Source organism: Hipposideros armiger, unplaced genomic scaffold (assembly GCF_001890085.2).
Source record: "Hipposideros armiger isolate ML-2016 unplaced genomic scaffold, ASM189008v1 scaffold_501, whole genome shotgun sequence".
Classification (NCBI taxonomy): Eukaryota; Metazoa; Chordata; class Mammalia; order Chiroptera; family Hipposideridae; genus Hipposideros; species Hipposideros armiger.
In genome coordinates, this window is record NW_017731851.1 from 1,059,573 (window position 1) to 1,078,293 (window position 18,721).

The window sequence follows — 18,721 nt, forward strand, 5'->3', positions numbered from 1 at the left end:
ATATTTCATTTTTTCTTCCCTTAATGAACAAGACCTCGAAATTTCAGTATGTTACATACGGTTCGAGGTCAGAAATTTGGTCCCTAAATCCTACTAGTCCCTGCTTTGCAACCTGCCAAGGAGGCTGTAACCATAAGGAAGAGTAGCCAATGGGAAAGTACCACTCACATGATAACTAGAACACCCTGACTGCAGGACTTCTCAGGTAAGCCATGATGAAACCACCCATCTTCCCCATCCATCATCCCCTACCTTTAATAGAAAAAGCCTAGTTCAGGAAAGCCCCAAGTCCAACTTCCCACCTTGTTTGGAAGAGAGGATGACAGGTCTGACCCCTAATAGGGAGAGTGACTGCACATGGTTTCTCACCTATTAATACAGCAACCTTGTTCATTTGTAAAAACTCAGCCCCATGAGTATCTTGAGCTCACTTCATTCTGGTAACTCCTCTTACCTTATGAGGGGTGACTAGGAAGGAGGCAGGTGAGGAGGAGTAGAACTTCATAAATATTATATATTGAGACCATTTAATGGTGCTAGAGCCTTCAGTGTCACACAGTGTGTGGGTCATGTTTTGGTTGTATAGCAATTTTTATGCTATACTGTTAAACTGAAGAAAAATTTCAATTGATATCATACTTTTAAAAGAGAATATTCTAAGGTGCCAGGTTTGTTATGAAGTGTCTTAGACCTTCCAGATCTGTTTAGCTGCCAGCTGAATACTACCAAGTGACATCATTCGATATCATGTAGAGCACAATTCACCCAGCCAAGCCTTGACCCACTGAATCATAAGTTATAATAAAACGGTGGTTGTTTTGAGTCACTGAGTTTTGGGGTAATTTGTTATGCAGTGGTAACCAGAACGAATATACATTATGTACCACCCATCACCTGAGCCTAATATAGTTTTTGCCTTTGTATAGTTGGTGTTCAGTATTTACTGATAACCTGTCACCTTGCAGCTGCCAATTTGAATGCTCCTGTGCACTGATCCTTTGAAGTCTTAAGGAAGTGTCTTGGAATGCTAAGGCCCAAGGGAATGATCTCGGTAAAACTTCCTTATCAGGTGGTCTGGGAATGCTGATACCATCTCAGGGATCATATGCATGTGTGAAAGCACAACTGATGCTTAATCACAATGAGTTTAGGTGAAGCAGCTGCCAGTCTTAACTGAATCAATTAACTGGGTATAGATATTCAAATTGACCTCTTTGTGACAGTTGTAGGCTTTAGGCTTGCCAGTATCAGGGCTCACTCTCTTGGTCTGCAGAGACGCCCCCCCCCCCCAGAAACTCTACTTTTGACTCTTGTGATTTCTTAACCCTTCGCCGCCCCTCCTCGAAACCCCAGCCCTTGTCACGCGGTACATGATATCTGGCACCCCAACGTGGGGCCTCGAAGACGTGTTATCTGGTCTCCTGAAGATGTGATAATAACCCTTTTCATTTCAGAACCTCCCCCTACTGTTACCTAATTTTACATTTCATAATTTTGAGATATTTCTTTTATAAAGCACTCATCTGCTTATGACACTTAATTACAGGTCATGCTATTGACCCTGCTTTTTGGAAGCTATTAGTAATAGGAAGTGTTACTTCTTCACTTTTAAAGATGGAAACATTTGTTCACTTTTAAATTATGTAACAATGAGAAAATTTTACATTTTAATTAGTCAGATGCTTGGGGAACTGGTTAACTAGAAAGTATTTTTTGTTTAAATCCTTACTGAAAACTTTCAATAAAAGTAGGTAGTAACTTTGAACAATAGTTGTCATTGCTTGAGAGTCTGAACTGGATGAGTATCTGCACATATCCCAGAAATAGTATTAAAATTTTTCTCATATCATGTTTCCTTCTAACTTGCTATTTCTGAGTGGGATCCCATGAATTTATCCCAGTTACTCAAGGTGCTATTGAACTTTTCTATAGTCTTCTCTGCCCCTCATCCGTTTTCCTTTTTTAAAAAACCCTGCCATTTATTCTCTGGACAGCCAAGTATGGCCTCTCATCCGACATACTTAATTATGGGAACTCATGAATGTTTTCTCAAGTCTTACTAATAGGAATAATGGTGTTTATCTAAAGTAGATGTTTTTATCTTATGACAGAACACTGAACACAGAACTGATCTTTGTGTTAGATGCTAGAAAGCTCAAAGTCCCCTCTTATCAACTGTTACAGTTAGTTTCAGAATCGTTTAACTTTATCCTAACTTCATTTAATTTCTTCCATGCTCACTTTCCTCCCCATAATTTCCTCACTTAAAAAACTAGTTGTGTTGTATGCATTTTTTATAAGCTGTCTTACAAACATTTTGGAACAAGATGGCAATTTTAGAAATTGTTCAAGATTGTAAGGTATTTTGAAGGCCCATTTTCATCAGCTTTAACCCAGACTTTCTAGGTCATCTTCATTATCTTTTAAGTTCCTTTTACAGCTTAATTTAGCGCTCTGATTATATATACTAACGTACACTTGCTCTAAGAACACTTGTACCATTCCTTTGGTTTCAACTATGACTTTTGTACTGGCCACAAGCAGACTCTGTATTCCTGTACAGATCTCTGTATCTCTGTATTTTCTGGACCTGAATTTACAGTTGACGGAATGGGCATTTCCTGTCTACCTACCTACCTACCTACCTACCTACACACACACACACACACACACACACACACACACCTTAATTAAAATAATTACAATATTGTCATAGTTATCTTTGATCATATTATGTTAAAGTTTTTTGAATATTAGCAAACCTTACACTTTCTAAATGTTTAATTCAATTTTATTTAAATACTAAGCATTGAAAACTTTACAAAAATGTTAATTATCTTAAATTGGTTAAGGTTCTTTCCCTTTTCTTTCCTTAAAGGGTCTAAGCATGGGTGGGTCTTTTGTAGACACACCTATTTTTATTGTAAGGGGCAAGTGATTGATTCTCTTTCAAATCAACTTTTTCTAAACTGAAGTCCCTATATATAAATGGGACCAGTAATGTTAATTTATGTGATGGTGTTTTCAAAAATATCTTTAGTAAATAAATAAAGGGGGGATGTAAAATACTGTGACTTGCTTGGTGAATTTTAATTGCGAAATTTCTTCTTCTTTCGAAACTTCTTTCCTGCTGCATTTGCTGCTTTTTCAGCCATGATCTCTGAGTACTTCTTTCGGTTATATCTAAGAAGAAAAACCAAACCTTTAAGTTCTAAAGTATGACACACCACATATTAGAAGTTAATGTAGTCTTTTGGGGAGGGGAGGCCACTTCTAAATCTCAATTTTATTTATTTTTTGCATTTTTACCATTTATTCATCACACTTGTACTAAGTTCTACCATGTGTAAGGAGTTGGGGACAAAGAGGTGAACTAAGCAGGAACCAAAGTCAGAAAAAATGCCAACTGTAAAGGGAAGCTTTGAGAAAACTGTCAGTAGAGACCCATGCACTCATTATATCCAACTACCAGAGAATATCAAATGCTTTAAATATTTTTGTGGGATAGAAATGTAAAAATATGGACTAAGGAAAACAAAAGGTTTACACTTACCTGAAAACACACAATATATTTCTTAGAACCTTAAGAAATACACCACAGAACAATGGTTTTCAAAATGTAGTCTGGAAATGAGACCCTTTCAAGAACTCCATTAGTTAAAAACTATTTCAGAAGAATACCAAGACATTGTTGTCTTTTTCATGCTCATTCTCTCATGAGTGTACAGTGAAATTTTCCAGAGGCTACACAATGTGTGGTATCATAGCAGACTGATGCAGAAGCAGATATGAGGCTTCAACTGTCTTTAAGCCAGACATTAGAGAGATATGCACTAAATTATTTTTTTGTTCATGAAACTATGTTAATGTGTAATGGATTTGTTATTTTAAAATGAATTAATAAATATTTTTAAAGTTTCTTAATTTTAATTTCTATTATGGTAAATATTGATAAATGTAATCCACAAAAGTTCTTTGGGTCTTTAATAATTTTTAGGAGTTCAAAGGCATCCTCAGACCAAAGAATCGGTGCTATAGACTGTATTTTCCCATTGGGCTTTGGAAATACAGAAGCACAATTTATTGCAGAAAAATAAAGATGTAGTGCCTAGAAGCTTCAACAAAAGAAGGCCTGTCAGTACACAATGATGAAAAGTTTAAAAATTCTCTAAACTTGGGCGTGACCGGTTAGCTCGGTTGGTTAGTGTGTGGTGCGAAGAACACCAAGGTTGCTGGTTTGATCCCTGCATGGGTCACTGTGAGCTTTGCCCTCCTTAAAAGAGTCAACTATACTATTGTAGCATGAAAGCAATGTGTAACCAATGACCATGGCTGTTCCCCAATAAAACTTGAAGAAAAAAAAAATTCTCTAAACATATTAAATTCCTTTGTTGTAAGGCAGATACACTATGTTACATAAATCTGTTTTCACATTACTAAAGCTGAGGATAAGCTAAAAATCTCTTTAAAACAGAAGCTACTTAAGCCCTTCATAACTTTACAGCTCACTGAATCCCAAAAGCACAACTGACACAGACTTTCTAACAAACCTCAGGTTAGATTAAAAATGAAACAAAACCAAAAACCACATACAACACAGAAAAGCACATTTTCTTCTGTCCCAGGACTTTCCTATTTGTAAACATCTGATGCATTAAATACATTTGGTGAAGTTCCCTATCCCAAAGTGATGGGAGGACAGAAAACCTCGAGATGGTTGTAGAGGATTAAAACTTCCTGTGGAGAGATGGGCTAGTAGTGTTTCACATATTGTGGCATGTAAATTTAGGTGACAGACAATATTCATTTTAAGTAATGTATTTATCTTAGTGTATATAGAAAAATATAATTAAATCCATTTACAGCAGCAATATAAAGTTTCTTTTTAAAATAAATCAGGCAGCATACAGATAATGAAAACAGTGAAGATGGTATTCAATGACTCAATGTGGGAAACAATGAACTGCTAAGATAACCTCTAACCTGCAATTTTATGTGTTTCATTCTAAATTTCTAGTTTACTGCCCAACTTCCTTATTCTAAGATTACCTTTTTTAGTGTTTCAACACTTACCACCTAAATGTTAACCATATGATTACGACTGACCTACATTTTGTAATATTGATGATGGCAATCTCAGAAATCACAGCAATGTTGATAGTGCTTATTTCTAAAATTTTTACCATTACCCAGATTCATTAAATAGCTTTAAACAACATTTTGAGTTGTTTGTTTTCCATGCCTACAATCCACATTATTTTTAAAACCTTTGATAAATATTTTCACTTCTGCTATTAAACTAAGCTGGAACTTGAGTAGAGGTTTCTATACAAGACATGCTTTTAAATCTCCTATAATATATATACAGCTGCTTCAAGGACATTTAAACATACTCAGATTGCTCCCATCTTAATTAATCCTCCAGCTAGCCCTGCCTTTCCCTTCCTCTTCACAACTGAACTTCTTCGAAGAGTTATGTCCATTTCTTCATTTTCAACTCAATCTCCAGTTCGACTTTCTCCCTATCACTCCCCTAAAACTCCTGCCAAAGTTACTGTGACCTCCATGTAACTAAATCCAAAGGAAGCTTTTAGTTTTTATTTCATTTGACGTCTCATCAGCATTTATTCCTGTTAACCACTCCTCTAGCTTACACATGCTTAAAACATTCTCTTTCCTTGACATCTATGACACTGCGCCCTCCTGCTTTTCTTAATGCCCTCTTGGCTAGCTATTCTTTCCCAGTCTCCTTTGCAGGCTCCTTCTCCTCTAGTCAAATATTTTCAAGCTTCCCTCTAAAGCACTGGTTCTAAACTTGGAATGCTTATGCTCTGCAGGGAACATCTGTAAATGTGTGGAGACATTTCCGATTGTCATGAATGGGGGGCGGGGAGGGTGAGGACAGGGTTCTACTGGCATATAGTGGGCAGAGGCCAAGGATGCTGTTAAACATCCTACAATGCACATGAAAGTACCCCCTCCGCCCCCCGCAAAAGAATGGTCTCATCCAAAATGTAAATAGTGCTGCTATTGAGAAATTCTGTGCTACAAAGCATTTAAAAATTATCTGAAATTTAAAAAGTTTATGCATATTCTAAAGGAAAGCAAACATATTATAAAGTGAAACATAAATCCCTTTACCTTCTGAACTCAGAATCAGCCAGTAGTTCTTCCACAATAGTTTTCTTCCTTTGTTTCTTGGGAATTCGTGAATGGTAGAAGTCAGCTGGATTGTCAACAATGGTTCCAATCTGTGAACAATTGATTGAAATAAGTCATGTAATACCTGAATGCCACATTATTTTCATATTTCAGGGTAGCTCTAACAAAGTATATTTATAGAAAGGAATGAAAAACACAAACTTACATTACACTAATATAAAAAGCAAAAATAAATCACCTATTCAATTTGCATTAGGTCACACTAATGACATTTCCTCATTAGTTTATAATAAATTTATATAAGTTACTGCTAGACAGTACATAAATTCTTGATGAACAATGTAACGAGAGGGGAAAAGTGGGACAGATAATGTAAATTTGTTTTAGCTTTCCAATTTAATGAAATTGACACAAATTCTATATACCTATTTGATCTCCTAGGTTATCATAAATGCTGCCAGCTTTGAACCTTCTAACTGACCACTCTGCATTAGTTCCTACATTCAACTGAGTAAAATTTACCAAGTGTCTACTATGTGTCAGGCACTGTCCTAGTTTTAGGGAAACAAAGATAAAGACTATCTGGTCCCTGGCAGTGAGGAGCCCACAGTCTTAAAGATCCACAGACAGTTAACTAAAAAAAGGGTAACATAGTATATGCTGAACAAAACATTAGAGGCTCTGAAAACTACGTGACCAATTCTATTTAACTAAGGGAGGTAAAGAAGGTTTCATAAAGGATGACATTTTAGCTTGGATTTATATGAGTAAAATTTCACCAAGCAAATGGCAGAGCCAACCACATGCAAAGTCAAATGCCAAGACCAGTCTGTGCATGTTCTGAGGAGACTGAGAAGTTGAGTGTGTTCGCACTTCAGAGGGCTGTGACAAAGGAAGGGCTGGTGAACTGGTTTGGGTGCAGATTGTGAAGGGCCTCAGTAAGGGGTACAGACTACCCTCCAGGTCACAAAGAATCACTGAAGTTATCACTGAATGATACCCGTGATATCACTGATCAGAGGCATATCATAAACAGATTGCCTTTTTTGTTGTTTTTTTTAAAGAATAAATGACTGGCTACAATGTGAAGGATGGACTAGAGGGAATGCAGACCTAGGGGCAAAGGACTATTGTAATAATCCAGATGAGTGACATGAAAGGTACTCAAGAAGAGCAAAATGAACTTGAGAGCTACCAGGGGATGACTCCTTTGAAAACACTTTGAAAACCAACTTTTAAGTTATTTTGAGAATTTGCCTGATGATACCCCTCTACCCTTGAAAAGAAGAGTTTGGTGCAAATAATTCCCTTTCCCCATCCATCCCATGAGAATTCCTGCTCTTAGGCCAGTACTATCCATATATGGAACACCCATCTTACAGGTTCCATAACTTTCAGAGAGATGTCCTAAGAACCTAGTTACTATTTGCGACTCTCTCTACATGAAAAGCCATCACAAGCTAGTAGCTGTCTGAATTGAGTTCTGCCATTATTATATGACCTGAGCAGATGTGCATCGTAAACATTCATCTATTTTAGAGGAAACAGAAAAAAGATCACACTATAGTGCTTTCCAAACTAAAATCCACACAACCTCACCACTGTATTCTGTTTACTTCATACCTGGAAGTACTTAGGGAAGCCATCCCTATCATTTTTCTTGTAAAACCTTTTTGGGTCCATGCCAGCTCTCATCTTCAGTACTTTGAGGTCATTTTTTAGTTCATCTGTCAACTCTGGAGCTTTCATACCAAACCAGCCATCACCTGCTGTTTTTTGTCGCTCTTTCTGAAATTCAGATTTCAAAAACAAACAGAAAATTCTTATAAACAGTGTATAAACTATACCTCATTTCCCCCATAACTGTACATAACAGAAAATTTCATTAATTAAAAACAAATAAGGTTACTTTACAGAATGTATTAGTCTCCAAATTCATCTTTCATAAAAGGAATTAAATCACAAAAAGTGATTTCTCTGATAAATTAGGTAAAAGCATTATCAATTCATACATGAGGGTTCCTAAAATTTTATTTTGTATTTTAGAAACAACTGCTGAGTTGGTAGGAGAGTAACCCACAACTTTAATTTTTATTCTCTAAAACAGCCTACACAAGAGATAATGTATAAAAACATTTTCACTTCTGGAGCTTATATGTAAACACTAACGCTTTCATTCAGTTGCCCAGGTATCTCAAAGTCACTGACTCTAACAGTCGGAATCTGTGTTATTTCCTTGAAAAAAAGAAAAAGAAGAAGAAAAAAAAGTCTGTTCCTTTGAAAACTCCTAGTGAGTGATTTGCCTAATTTTACTTTTTTGTTCCATTCATACAATAATTATGAAGGGTTTACCATGTGCCAAGGGGCTTCCTATTAATGACAATATTACCGGAGCACCTTTCTCAAATTTCCTCCAAGCTCTTGATAACTTCCTTATGCTTATTAGTTGAAATGCCAGATGGAAGCCATCCCTATATCACACTAGAGAAAATAGTTCCTGTTCTCTCATTTGGCAGACTAAAGACCAGGGTTTTTGGCTGGTTTACATTCAATTCCCTACAATAGCCTGCAACAGAGTTCCTAGCTTTTAGTGAACAGTACCTGTAAGCCAAGAGGTGTGGACGCTGACCTTGCATGGTGGCTGTCACTGTTTTTAAGGAAGGGGAAAAAAAGCTGTATCTGTGTACCACCTGGTGCACTTTCACTTTGTGAAATTCACACAAAATGTGTTTATGGAACCATATTTTATGGGCATTTAGTTATCTGTGAAAATTTTCTTTGGAAATACACTTTTTAAATGTACAACCATGTTGTATAAGCTGAACACATATAGTTGAACACATCTAAACATTCTAAATAATAAGAGTCACTGTACTTACTCTGCGTTTTTTTTGAAGTTGATATTTTGATTCTCTATATGGTGGGACACAGTAGTTTTTTTCAAAATCAGGAGTAATGACGGATTTCTGCAGCATCTATAAAATTATTAAATTGGTTTTAAAATATCAGAATGTCATATAACTTCAACATTTTTTGCCTTATAAGAATAACATCTCTCAGAGTGAAGACTACTCCAAATATATTAACCTTTATGTACAGACATGCTACTGTCAAGTTGTTCCCGTCCTAATATCACAATAAAAATGTTTTAGGAGGCAAACTGAAGGGTTATTTTAGGTAATCTATAAAATTGATTATTCAGTTCAAATTTCTTTTACTAATCTGAATCTGCACACATCAGATTTACATTAACATGTCCACTTGTACTTACTGGTTTGCAACCACGCACCTGCACCAAATTGGAAAATAAAGACAATAGGAACAACGCCATAATGGCTCTTGAAACCCCTGAAAAAAACCTGACTAGTTTTTAAGTTCTTTTGATGTTGGTAAAACAGCTTCTTGTGATCTGAGGATACTGGCTAGACTATTAGTAAGTATAGCGATAACAGATTTCTATTAAACAACATATACTTTTTATATTATACCAACAAGATGTAGACATATCTGCTTTTTGCAACTCAACGTATCTCAGATGATTTTTCAATGTCAATTCATACATAGATCAACAACTTTCTTATAAATAGTTGCTAAACATTTTCTTCTGACATTTAGTTTAAGTCTTCATTAAACTCTTTTCCATTAAACGCTGTAATAACCTCTGCACATTTGTGATTGTATCTATAAAACAGATACCAAAATGTGTCATTTTGTACTGCTAAATTGCCTCACATTCAAACAGTATAAACTCCTACCAGCCTTTTTCTTTACATTGCCACCGTTATCTTTTTGTATATAGTCAGTGGTGCCTCTTAGCTATTTTCATTTGCTGTTGATGATCTTTTTGTGTAGTTAGTAGCTATATAAGTTCTCTTTTGTGGGAATGCCTGCACTCTTTCGGGTTCTTTTCATTTTTAAATAGGGTTGTGTTCTTACTAATTTGTAGAAATGTATTTTGTATTTTAGTGGTATTAATCTATGGTCTTGTTTATAATTGCATAGGTTTTAAAATTTTGTGTAGTCAGGTCTGTTAATCTTTTCCTAAATGACTTCTGCAGTTTGTTACTTGCTTAGGATGACTAAATATTGTCATACTGTTTTGTGACTAAAAGGAGTCTCAGGGTAATTAGTCATTTCGCCAGTGCAAAGAACTAAAAAGACTACTCCTTAACCCTCAAAATAGCTCACAGGAATACAGCAAATATTAATTTATTCAATAAAATTTGACATTATCAATTCAGAAATCAATTATCAATGAGAATATCCCCAATTCAGGTTTAGGCCTAGAAGTTTCTGGGGAGTACAGTAGTTTAGACTTTCCTAGCATTCACAGAAGAGAGTGTATATGACATTTATTTAACAGATTCTTATGAGTTTCTTTTTTCTTTCTTTTTTTTTTATTGTTAGTTTCAGGTGTACAGAACTATGCAATAGTTATCCTTTTCACCCTTCGCACAGAAACAACCCCTCTCCCACTATTACAAGTTTCTTGTGTGGCAAGTTCCATACTTGGCTTTAGGACAGTGGTTCTCAATTGGGAGCAATTGGCAATGTCTGAAGACATTTTTGGTATGTGTGTGAGTGGTGTGGATGCTACTCACATCTAGTGGGTAGAGACCAGGGCTGCTGCTAAACATCCTACAATGCACATTCTCCCACAACAAAGAATTACCCAGCCTAATACATTAGTATTGCTAAGGTTGGGAAATCCTGTTTTAGGAATACAAAAAGACACTGAAATAACAATTATACCACATGGTTAATAACGAATCTGATTGATATTGGGTGTTGTAGAAGCACAGAGGAGGTTGGAGGAACGACTAGTGTCAAATAAAGTCTCCTGAAGGCAGTGATCTATGATCTCTGCATTGGCCTGGGAAAAGGGTAGGTATATGTTCAGGGAATAATAATAGTCTTCTGTGGCCAGAACACAGCAGGTGGACAGCCAGAGCTGGGGGAACACAGGCACCTTGAAGACTCTGAAGAACCACTGAAGGACTTAACCAGGAGAATACCATGGCCAAATTTGTGTCTTTAGAAAGAGAACTCTAGCAAGAGTATGGAGAATAGCTTGAACAACAAAGAGTAAGGAGGCTACTGAGACGAAAAATAAAGGCCTGAATGAGCCAGTGATAGTGGGGTGAAAAGGAGGGAACAGAGCAGAAACAATGTAAGCATCTAGCCTAGGCTTAGTGATTGACTGCAAAAGGGAAAGACATTTGGCGTCATTAACTGGGATAGAGAGAATACAAGAGGAGGTGGTGGTTCAGGCAGGGAACAGAAGTAAGACAATTAGTGAGCTCAAGTGCCTGAGCACATATGAACAGATAATAGGTACCTGAATTTAAAGACCTGAAGAGGCACCAAGGCTAAAAAACAGATGTGGGAAAAAGCCATGCAAGGTGGCAGCTAAAGCTCAGGGTTTGGATGAGGTCACCAATCCTATAATTTCTTTCTGAAATTAAATGTACAATTTTATGTCTGTGAAAAATGTGCACTTTATCCTGGAAGAGGGAGGCACTCATAGCTTTCAGATTTTCAACAGGGTCAACAGGGTCCAGAACAGTTAAGAACTAAAAGTATAGCAAGAAAAGAAAAACAACCCCTGGGATCATAAGCAGTGGGTAACACTGATCCTGTATTACTTTATTTTTCAAGTGTCATCTTTTATAGCTAGGACTTTATAAAAAAAAAAGAATTGACTGTTCTGGAAAGAGGGAAAAAAGGAGCACAGTATGCTCATGTAATTTCACTGTAGGAAAATCAGTCTCTTACCAAGCAGTAACCATTTCTGTAAGTAATTGGCTAGTAGTATGAAAACCTACATGACACTTCAAGTAACTTACCTCATTTTTCTTTTTCTCCTTGATCTGTGTTAGGGTTTTGTTTGACTGTAGTTTGTCTGCATTAAAATTAATATACAAACCACCCAATTGCTTGATACTCAGACCAGGGTCTATGCTGCTGCTTGTCAACTTTAGACTGCAAGAGAAATGGTCACTTAAAGATCAAGCAATGAAATCGAAATGGAAACAACTGAGACTGTATTTTTAAAAGAACTTTTTTTCGTCTCTCCCCCCTTTTACCGTCAATGACAAAAAAAACTTTTATAATGGAGTTTTGAAAAACCAAACAAGTACATGTTTTAAATCTAATAAAGACATTTAAAAAAATTCTGAGATGAATAATGATTTAAACAAAAAATCTTTTTGGGAGCACATCCAAATTTATTCTCCAGATTTTCCTTAAGAGGATTAAGGCCATGTAATGTCAATTTCATAAAAAGGTTTTTATAAAGAAAAGAATTACAGAAATGAGGAGATACACCTGGCAATTCGGCTCAACTTCATATACAGGTAGTGAGTTAATATACGTATACACTCCCATCTCTAAAACCAATGAGAAAGACGGGTTCTACTATGAACTTCCAAGTTATCCAAACTTAGAATATTTTTCTGGGTAATTAAAGGCATTTGGTAGTGCCTCTAAATCAAGGGAATTTTAAACAGCGATGGGCATCCATATTTCCCACTGGAGCTTTTTAAAAATATAAATGTCACATCCAAGATCTACCAAATTACAATCTTCTGCAGTTGGCCTGGGCTCCAGCTATATTTATGTAATTAGACTTTCTACTTTATATTACTGAAGGGTCCTTTTTATAAGTACACTTGGACTTATAGTCACTTTCTTCCCTAATTACTCCTATAAACTGAGCAGTTGACAGTTTTGATAAGCAACCTCTACTGGAAAGTGAGATCATTTTATTGCAGTGCCTTAGCAGTGATCCTCAACTCTAAATGTACATTAGAAATATCCAGGTAGGAATGTGGCTTTTAAAAAATAATTATGCCTTCACAGAGATTGACTTCACTGGTTTAAGAGTGCAGACTGGGCATCTGTTAATGCATAGTTCCTTACAAGGATGCCTGTATTTCCAGTGGATTACACTGTAAGCAACAGCCTGTGCCTGGGAAAAACAAATTTATAACAGAGAAAAAGAAACTAAATAGCCCCAAACATTCATGCTTTTCAATGGGTGATAGATGAGATTATAGGTGATTATTTTTCTCAGGCTTTTCAATTTTTCTACAATCAACATATAATAAAAAAAACCAAATTATTTTACTTCCCTTTTATAATGCTCTTAACAGTCATGCAGAAAAATCCTAATGGACGGTTTCTAATATATCACCAAAAAGAACACTTTTAGCTATCACTGGTGGGAAAACTACAACTTAAAAGGCATCCAGAGAGATGAGGGAAATGCTGGATAAAAGAGCTCTTCTGTAAAGAACCTCAGGCAATAATTTTCTCAATTCCCATGTTTTCTATTATTTTATATTTTTATGGTAACTTAGACATTTGAAACTTTTTAAAATAAAGGTAAAACTTACAGTTTAGACTTTGTGCCATTTAGTAAGTCATCTTCATCACTAAATTCTTCATCATCTTTATTTTTCTCATGGTCTGATGGTTCTTCTTCACTTGTTTCATCCTCTTCCTCCTCCTCGTCTTCTTCCTCTGTGGCAACTTCACTTGACTTGTCTTCCTCATCCAAGTAAAAATTTTTATCAGCACTCAATCCAGGAGTTGTGTCAATTACAAACAATGCATTGTCACATAACGTATTTTCTGAGTCTCCATTTAATGACTCCTTTTGATTGCTATCTTCAGCAAAACACACAGTGTCCTCTTCATTCTCACTGTTTTCAGACTGCTGGCTTTCATCACTGCTGAGAAGTAATAAAACGGAATCACCTTTATCTTGAGCTGTGTTAAGCTGAGACTTGTCTAGTTTGGTATCACACTCAAAATCTACATCCCTTTCTTTGTTCATGTCGTCACCGACAGCTAGAGCTGTGCACTCTTCATCACCACCCCCATCACTAATTGTCAGGTCACTTGTTTTTATGGTGCTCTTTCTCTCTTCAGTCCACCTGTCTAGTTCCACAACTGCAAATGTTTGATCTAATGATTTTATTACAGCCTCACAGTTCAGATTTGAGGGCTTTGATGTAATTTTGTTATTCTGGGGTGTTGAATGCCTTTGAGAAACTAACTGCTGAAGGTCAGTGTCCTGAAGTTCAGAAAGACTCAACTCAGAATTTTTCTCATTAATTTCTTTCCCCTCCTCTATCATCCCTTCAGCTTCCTCATCTGAACTCTTACAATTCTGCTTTATTTCTTCGAGAGGTACAACACTGGCCTGTTTTTCTTCTTGTATATTAAAACATTGGCCATTTTGCATTGTTATTTTTTTTTCTGAATTTCCAGGGAAGGAATCGTTATCCAAGTCATTATCCATGTCACTATTAGAGAAATCTGGCTTGTTTATCTGAGAAAGAGATCTTGCTTGTAAATGAGATGAAGTTTGTCTGGTAGCTGAATCCTCTGAATCTGTAGGTGTACTTATCACTTGCTTTTCATTTTCTGGTATAATCTTAGTATCTGTCTCCTCCATTTGTGCTTGTAATTTCCTCTGCATACTCCTTGTTGTTCTCCTAACTGCAATTCTGGAAAATGCAGAAATATCTGAGCATGATGACTCAGCATCAGAAATAGCTTCTGCATGTGATTCTTGGCTTGGATCTGTTTGGGATTTAGCTTTACTTCTTCTGGTTCTTGTAGTTATTACTGTAGGAGACATAATTCTAGAAATACCTGAAACATGCGATTCTGCTTCAGACAATTCTTCAGTATGAGACTCATTTATTGGAGTTCTTTTCAGCCTTTTCCTGACACTGGGCACTGGGGTGCATGCAACTACAATTTGCCTTCTCCTAGTTACTCTTACAATGGTATCCTGCAGCTCAGACACAGAAGAATAACTTGACTCTGCTTCAGAGGTCTCTCCATCAGTAGGTGTTGTGTTCATTTCTGGTAACGAGCCTGTAGTTCTGCTCTTCCTCTTTCCAGTTTTAGGAGTTTGTTTCCTAGTGCTCTGTGATCCAGGAGTACTTGAGCCATCAGAAGGAGATTCCTTCCTGCCTTTTAGACGTGCTTGAATTCTTTTAGCAGCAGAATTCTGTAAGCCAGAGAAAACACACTATTATTACCTTATTTTGCCATGTATAATGCACATTTTTTGGGCCCAAATTTGTAAAGGAAAAATATGGATGCACATTTCACATGGGTAGTACTAATTCCATATCTATATAAATGTTTTTAATTCTTTTATTTATGCTTATGAGTTAAAAGTGTAATTCTAGAAATCAATAACGATATCCGTATGCAAAATAATACCCTGGAATACAATAATGGGTTTTGTTGAACTTACAATGAAATTGCAACGAAGAGTTCTTGGCCTTCTATATATAATGTGTAAATATTGTAAATTTGTTACCGGTACGTAAAGTTTCTTGTACCTTGTATCTGTTCTTGTGTTTTGTAATTACTTGTTACATAAAATTTCTTGTACCATAATATGTTAAAAATAAATGCTAAAATTCCTTTATAATACAAAAACAAGGACCTAAATGTAAACAAAAAATTCAATTAAAAAATTGAGTTTTTTCCCCTGAAAGTTTGGGGCAAGAACGTGGGTGTGCATTATAATAGGAGCACATTACACACGGCAAAATACGATAATTTAGGTAGGGGCGGGACATGGGCAAAGTGAGTGAGGCACTCCCCTCAGAACAAATCTTAAGAGGGCACTGAAAAACTCAGTGAACAAGATGAACACAAAACCACCACCCATGATTTAAAAAATCAAAAGCTTAAATACTAGATATGCCCCTGCATTTGCAGGCCCCCTGCTTCACTCGCCTCACCCAAGTCTTGGTTATAACTTTAGCGAGAAAAAAAAAACTAAGAGAAAATTTTCTCTACTCAAGTCAAATATGCTAGGTGGACCTATTGTACATTCCGACACACACGGGGAAAAGGGAAGAATATTAACTCTGGGCAAAGACGTGTTTAGGAACACACACCGATAGCATCGGTCGATGCCCTTACCTTTACGTACAGAAGTGAGTTAAGGCTCCATTCCCTTCATCGCAGAATCAGAGGCCGACTACTAGCGCCACCGAAAGCTACCAGGCGGCACCACCGCAGACATCCCCACGCGAAAAGGAGGCGCTGTGGGGCCACAGCCAGCATCCCCACGTGAAAACAGTGCCCTTCTCTCCAACCCAGGTAAATCGGACTCTTGCTTGGTGGCCGAAATTAATCCTTAGTACAGTGTTAACAGGAAAATTAAAAGGCTCGAGCTGGGCATCTGCATTACGGAGCTGAACTACCCAAAACAAGTCATCGAACCTCTCTGTTTCGTATGAAGGAATGCAGTATTAAAAGACTGTAGGGAGGGCCGAAGACGACGCGACAGGCTTACGTGGGGCCTGGTACGCAGCAGCACGCGGCAAGCTCGAGCCCTTGCCGTCGCTCCTCCCCACGCTCCGCGGGACCCTTGCGCCGCCCCACCTGCCTGAGCGCCGTTCTGCGAGGCCGCGAGAAGAAATGAGGGAGGTTTGCTATTTCCTACCTCCTGCCCGGAGCTTTCAGCAGACGGAGCTTGGATACCGGCCTGAGGCCGCGCCGACCTGGTCACCACCATCTTACCGGCTCGCGGCCACCACGGCGGGCGACTGTCCCGGCGCCCCGGAAGTGCGTCAGACAACAGCCTCGCTCGCGTTTTCCGCGAGGATTCCGGACTCGCGAGAATCTCTTACCAGCCTCCGCCCCGCCTCCTTAGGCCTTCCGGGACCTGGGGATCACCGAAATTCCGGGTTTTAGCGTTCCGTCCAGTGCGGTAGGGTGCAGGTCATCGTTTTGCAGGAGAGACGTTAGTGGGGCGACGAAACTCACAATGACAGAGGGCCCTCGTCCTCGGTTCACACGAACGAGTTGGAAAAATCCCATCTCTGCCGCATCCATCCCTCCTCAAATTATTGGGCAATTCTGAAGATCTTAATATAGCAAGGGATGTGACAGGAGACATTTGCATTATTTATAATACTTTTTTTTTTACATTTATGTACTATTGCATTATTTGTGAAGTTAAATGTAAATAAAATAAAATTTAAAGACTTGGTTGGGATAAAGATGTTTATGTTAAAAACCCAGGAACTCGAAGACTAGTTAGGAAACCATATAATCCAAAGGTAAGGTGGTGACTAGGTATCGGGAGTAAGCAGAAAAGAAGAAATGTTAAAGAAATTGTAAAGGAGAGCGGTGACTTTTTTGTTTTGTTTTTTGCAGTGAAAGGAAGAGAATCACCAGAATTAAGAGAGGCTTTTGGTTTTCTCTTAGGGTGAAGGGTGGAGAGCTAGCATGTTTGAGGGGAATGGAAGGGGATTGAAGTGGACAGATACTGCAGGTGAGAAAGGATAAATTCCTTACTAAATGTATTTTCTACTATATAACAGAAAACCGATTTTTTTCCCCCCTTAATGTCACAAAGCACAGATTTTTCAGTGGGCACATTGCCACCCAGCTAAACAGCTCCTTTCATTGTTACCCTTGTAGTCAAATATGGCTAAATTGTGGCCAATTACAATACATATGAATTGAATGCTGTGTAGTTTTTTTAAGGACATCTTAGGAGAGGATATTCTTCCTGCCTTCTTTAACGTCATTTTACTTTCTGGAAGGTTGTGCTGTCTGGTTTTCAAGCAGCAATTTTGTGCCATGAGGATGAGGGCCACACTTTAGGGATGGCAGAGGAGAGAAAGAAAAAAACACGGGTCCCAGACAAGTTGGTGGAGTTGTCCGTCCTTATTAGTCCTAAACAGCCTACTTCTAGATCTGTTTCACCTGAGATAAAAACCTGTCTTTTTAAGCCACTGTTATTTAGGGATTTTCTGTTATTTGCAGCCAAACTTGATCCCAACTGAAGAATGGGAAAAAAAAAAATAGAGATGGAGGGTTTAGCTGTAGAAGAATGCTCCTGGGCCAGCCAACTGGCTCAGTTGGTTAAGAGCGTGAGCTCTGAGCAACAGGGTCACTGGTTCGATTCCCACATGAGCCAGTGAGCTACACCCGAGCTGAGCTGCTGCTGAGCTGCCAACAAGTGTCAGGGCGGCTCAGCTGGTGAGAGCACGTGCTCCTAACAAGGCTGGCGATTTGACTCCTGCATGGGATGGTGGGCTATGCCCACCTGCAACTAAGATTGAACATGGCACCTTGAGCTGAATGGCCTCAAGCTGCCGAAGGGCGGCTAGATAGCAACTGGACTTGGAGCTGAGCTAGCTGCGCCCTTCACAACTGAGACTGAAGGACAACAACTTGGCCTTTTCCCTTCCCCAGTTCCCCAGCACTGTTCCCCTTCCCCAATAAAATCTAAAAAAAAAAAAATGCTCCTTCCTTTGAGGCAGGAGGAAAGAGCTAGTATTTGACGCAAAGAGGAGAATGTGAATGCAGGAAATCAAAGTGGAGAGAAGAGGAGGGTATTTTCAGGTAGATAACCTCAATCTTCAGAAGATTCACCGATTCAGAACAATGGGAAAGTTTAGATTGTTTCTTGGGAATGTGGTGAAGAGCAAAAAAAAACAGCAAAAAAAAAAAAGGAATTTTGGTAGGGCCAAGTAGCTGTGACACTGTTAGAGTAAGAACAGAA

The 18,721-nt window shown here is 37.9% G+C and overlaps 1 protein-coding gene across 2 annotated transcripts; it reads right to left on the reverse strand.

Annotated features, from left to right (window-relative positions):
* Positions 1-2,684: 2,684 nt before the first annotated feature.
* On the reverse strand, positions 2,685-16,775 carry DNTTIP2 (deoxynucleotidyltransferase terminal interacting protein 2). 2 transcript variants are annotated; one of them, XM_019667579.1, is made up of 7 exons: positions 16,649-16,775; positions 13,560-15,190; positions 12,009-12,144; positions 9,042-9,137; positions 7,786-7,950; positions 6,142-6,251; positions 2,685-3,183 (listed from the first exon to the last, which is right to left on the reverse strand). In XM_019667579.1, exons 1-7 carry the CDS (start codon positions 16,718-16,720, stop codon positions 3,090-3,092), a joined length of 2,304 nt encoding a protein of 767 aa, XP_019523124.1. In that variant the 5' UTR covers positions 16,721-16,775; the 3' UTR covers positions 2,685-3,089. The 2 variants fall into 2 exon arrangements, with proteins under 2 accessions (XP_019523124.1, XP_019523125.1); XM_019667580.1 differs by lacking the exon at positions 16,649-16,775 and adding an exon at positions 16,123-16,602 and having other exon boundaries at positions 2,686-3,183.
* Between the last annotated feature and the right edge of the window lie 1,946 nt (positions 16,776-18,721).